We start from the raw sequence: 3598 nt of genomic DNA on the forward strand, positions 1-3598 counted from the left end.
CCGCCTCCTCCATCTCCCAGAGAGAACCTGTAGCAAGTTGTCTATGACAAATTCTATTTGGAACAGGTCCCTTTGAGATCTTAATTTTACTCTGTGCCCCCACAGGTTTCCAACAAAGCCAGCTAAGAAGGATGGAGAAAGCTCCCTCAGAAGCTACTGGTTTTACCAAAATATTTATTTTCTCAGGTTCCAAGCCAATCTGAAGCTAGGCAAGAAGAGTAGCAAATCACAAGTCTCTTATATTAAGAGGTTAACTCAGAGAGTTATCATTTTACATAGCATCTCTTGCTCATTTTTGTTTTGCTCTATTCACATTTTTAACCTTCCCAAATGTATTAAGTTGGTCTTGGCCCAAACAGATTTTAATTACCAGTGAGGAGCTGGGTCATGGGACCTTACATGCCTGGTGGGTCTGGTTGCTCAGTCTAACACTGGGTCTTTGAATGGGCTTGTTCATGCTTTTCTTTAGCTACTAGACATGCTTTTCTTGCTTTCAGCTAGAACAAAAGTGCAAACTGTTCTTTTCCCCATAGCGAAGTCCATATTCATAAAATATACTCACATTTCATCCCAACATGCGAAACATGCTCTTCTGGATGCTACAGGATCGCCCTTTTGGAGTTAGCTTTCTATTTGATCTTAAATACATGGTTCAGTCTTGCAAAAATAAAAAGAAATAGACTAGTTAATGATTTTTCTGAATGAATATCTCCAGAATCAAAATTGTCTCACTGATTATTCTTATGCTGTTTTCCCTTTGACATTGCTTTTGAAAGAGTTTTATTTAGTTAAAACCTGTATTACCCTCAGAAAAAACTTTTAAGCAAAATTTTATTGACATGAATTCTAATTTTTTACCCCAATATAGCTGTTTCCTACAGAGCCAAAAAAGAAAGACTAAATCCAAAATTCACCCAGCATATTAGGAAATGTATTTAGCATTATGCTTTTCTTGGATACAGAGCTGCCTTGATATGTAATAAATTTTTTGCAGTCATCAAGTGATGGGCTCCCACATGTTTTGATCTCAAGCATAGATCTTTTAAGGTTTTTTGAAGTGTTGTTGGACAAAGAACCTTTGAGTTTTTGTCTTCAAGTATATTTACCAGATTATTTTTGGCCAAGTCCCCTTTTTGAAAGTTGTTATATACCTCCTTTTACATAAACCTGAATATTATTTCTAGCTCATGCTTTATTAACCTAAGCTTCGTTCATTTCTCCCTGGAATATCCCTTTAATAGCTTGCCTGTACCTCAGGTTGCCCAATATTCAAATTTGCTAGAATATATACCTACTATGTACCCACAAAAATTAAAAAGAAAATTTAATCTGCTGGAACAGTTGAGTTATTTTAAATTGTCAAGGAGATATATAAGGTATTTGGTGAACTCTTGTTAACTCACTCTCAATCCTTTGAAGGTCATTGGAAGAGGTCCCTGGTTTGAGTTGTACTAAGTACTTAGGCTAGAAAGCCTAAGGGTTTTAGTTTCTGTGCATATTATTGACAAAGAAAAAATGTCATTGTGTTATATACCTCTGGGTGATTTTTCAGAGGTAGTAACAGTCAGCTCTGGAGCCTTTAACTAGGAATTTCAGTAATAAATTCTTACATCAAAAAAGGGCTATTCTTGTTTATCAAAAAGCAAAAACAGCCACCTAGTAATAGAGAAGTAAAACCATCTCCAGGTAGAAATAGAAGGATACTGTATGTTTGCAACTCAACAAGACAAGACAGTCAATGGTGGATTGTATGTTTCACCATGCCGTCATTAAACAGTTTGTTTATCTATTGCTATCTCCATCCTCCTGAGCTGAGCCTAAAATAATTTCTTATCAAGCTGAGGCTAATTGAGTTGTGGAACTACCTTCTTGGGATGAGGAGTTAGAGATCTAGTGCTGTGTCACATGGGAAGAAGAGTCATAAATTAAGGCGTGAGTTCTTTATGGGTTATATAACTGCTAACAGCTATGGAGTTGTGATACTTCACAGCTTCCAAGAAAAGCACTTTATTTAAAGAAAAAAAAAGGCAAGCAAATATACCATGTTGTATATTTATAATCTGAATGCAGATTAGTAACATCTGTCCTGGATGTGGTGTGTTTTCTACCAGTGCCCAGTCTCTGACGGGTTGCTCTTGGTTATGTTGTTTGTCCTGATTATGTATTGTTTTACACCTTTGTCCTTTCAACTATAGGATTTAGACAAGAGTCAAGAGGAGATCAGAAAACATCATGCTAGCATCAGTGAGCTGAAAAAGAACTTCATGGAGTCTGTACCAGAACCGCGGCCTAGTGAATGGGATAAACGCTTATCCACTCACTCCCCCTTCCGAACTCTTAACGTCAATGGGCAAATCCCCACAGGAGAAGGAGTGAGTACTTTGTCCACATGACCAATTGTGAAAATGGAGGGAATAAATGTTTTTATGTATTAATATTCTGTATCTGAGAGAAAGCTTAGAGCTGAAATTTGGATTTGGTGCCTCACTATATTCATTGCTGCTTTAAGGCATTTGTAATCAAATACTTACTTTTTTTAAGTCATATAGGCTACCCAGTACAATTGTAGGAGCCATTTGGAGCCACCAGGAGATGATTAGCCTCTGAGAACTATCTCTGCAGCTACATGCTTCTGGCTAATGATTGTTTATAAACTGACCATAAGCCAGTAGAGGTTTATTTGTATTCAAACTGTGCCTTCAGGGACTCGAAAGTTTACTAAATTTAGGAAGTCAAAATAGGAAAGAGATTAGTCTTTTTAAAAAGCTTTATTTGCTTTGGGAGGCCGAGGCGAGTGGATCACGAGGTCAGAAGATCAAGACCATGGTGAAACCCCGTCTCTACTAAAAATACAAAAAAATTAGCCAGGCGTGTTGGCGGGCGCCTATAGTCCCAGCTACTTGGGAGGCTGAGGCAGGAGAATGGCGTGAACCCGGGAGGCAGAGCTTGCAGTGAGCCGAGATCATGCCACTGCACTCCAGCCTGGGCGACAGAGTGAGACTCTGTCTCGGAAAAAAAAAAAAAAAAGCTTTATTTGAACATTTACACAACTTAGAAATATCTGAATGGTTCCCCACAATTATATAGTAAACCAAGGAGCCCCCTAAGCCAGAGAATTCAGAACTCCAAATATTAATTATTGTATTTCAATTTTAGAAAAACTGTGGGCTGGTCACCATGGCTCATGCCTGTAATCCCAGCACTTTGGGAGGCCAAGACAGGCGGATCGCTTGAGTCCAGGAGTTTAAGACCAGCCTGGGCAACATGGCAAAACCCCATCTCTACAAAAATTAGTCAGGTATAGTGGTGCGCACCTGTGTAGTCCAGCTATCCAGGGGGCTGAAACAGGAGGATTGCTTGAGCCAGGAGACCAGGGCTTCAGTGAGCCATGATTGCACCACTGCACTCCGGCTTGGGTGACAGAGTGAGACCCTGTCTCAAAAGAAAGGAAAAGGAAAACTATTTATTTTATCTTTATGAGTAACATTAAACTTTTAATACACTGTTGTGTGAGATAGTCACAATTAGAGCTCAGGGGCTCTTCTTTTTCTTTTATTGTTATCAGTACCTATTTTAGAAATCCTACATCTGGGCCGGG

The 3598-nt window shown here is 38.9% G+C and overlaps 1 protein-coding gene across 2 annotated transcripts in view; it reads left to right on the plus strand.

The window, feature by feature from the left end:
* The window catches only part of LOC105540955 (protein 4.1), a 151740-nt gene that overhangs the window by 88870 nt on the left and 59272 nt on the right, over positions 1 to 3598 (plus strand). Inside the window, exon 13 of one of the 2 annotated variants that reach the window (XM_011981742.1) lies at positions 2196 to 2372. In XM_011981742.1, the coding sequence (XP_011837132.1) occupies positions 2196 to 2372 (177 nt within the window). Of the gene's footprint in view, positions 1 to 2195; positions 2436 to 3598 lie in introns of those variants that run through there. The other variant, XM_011981743.1, reaches the window with a different exon arrangement.

This window comes from Mandrillus leucophaeus, unplaced genomic scaffold (assembly GCF_000951045.1).
Source record: "Mandrillus leucophaeus isolate KB7577 unplaced genomic scaffold, Mleu.le_1.0 Scaffold23, whole genome shotgun sequence".
NCBI lineage: Eukaryota > Metazoa > Chordata > Mammalia > Primates > Cercopithecidae > Mandrillus > Mandrillus leucophaeus.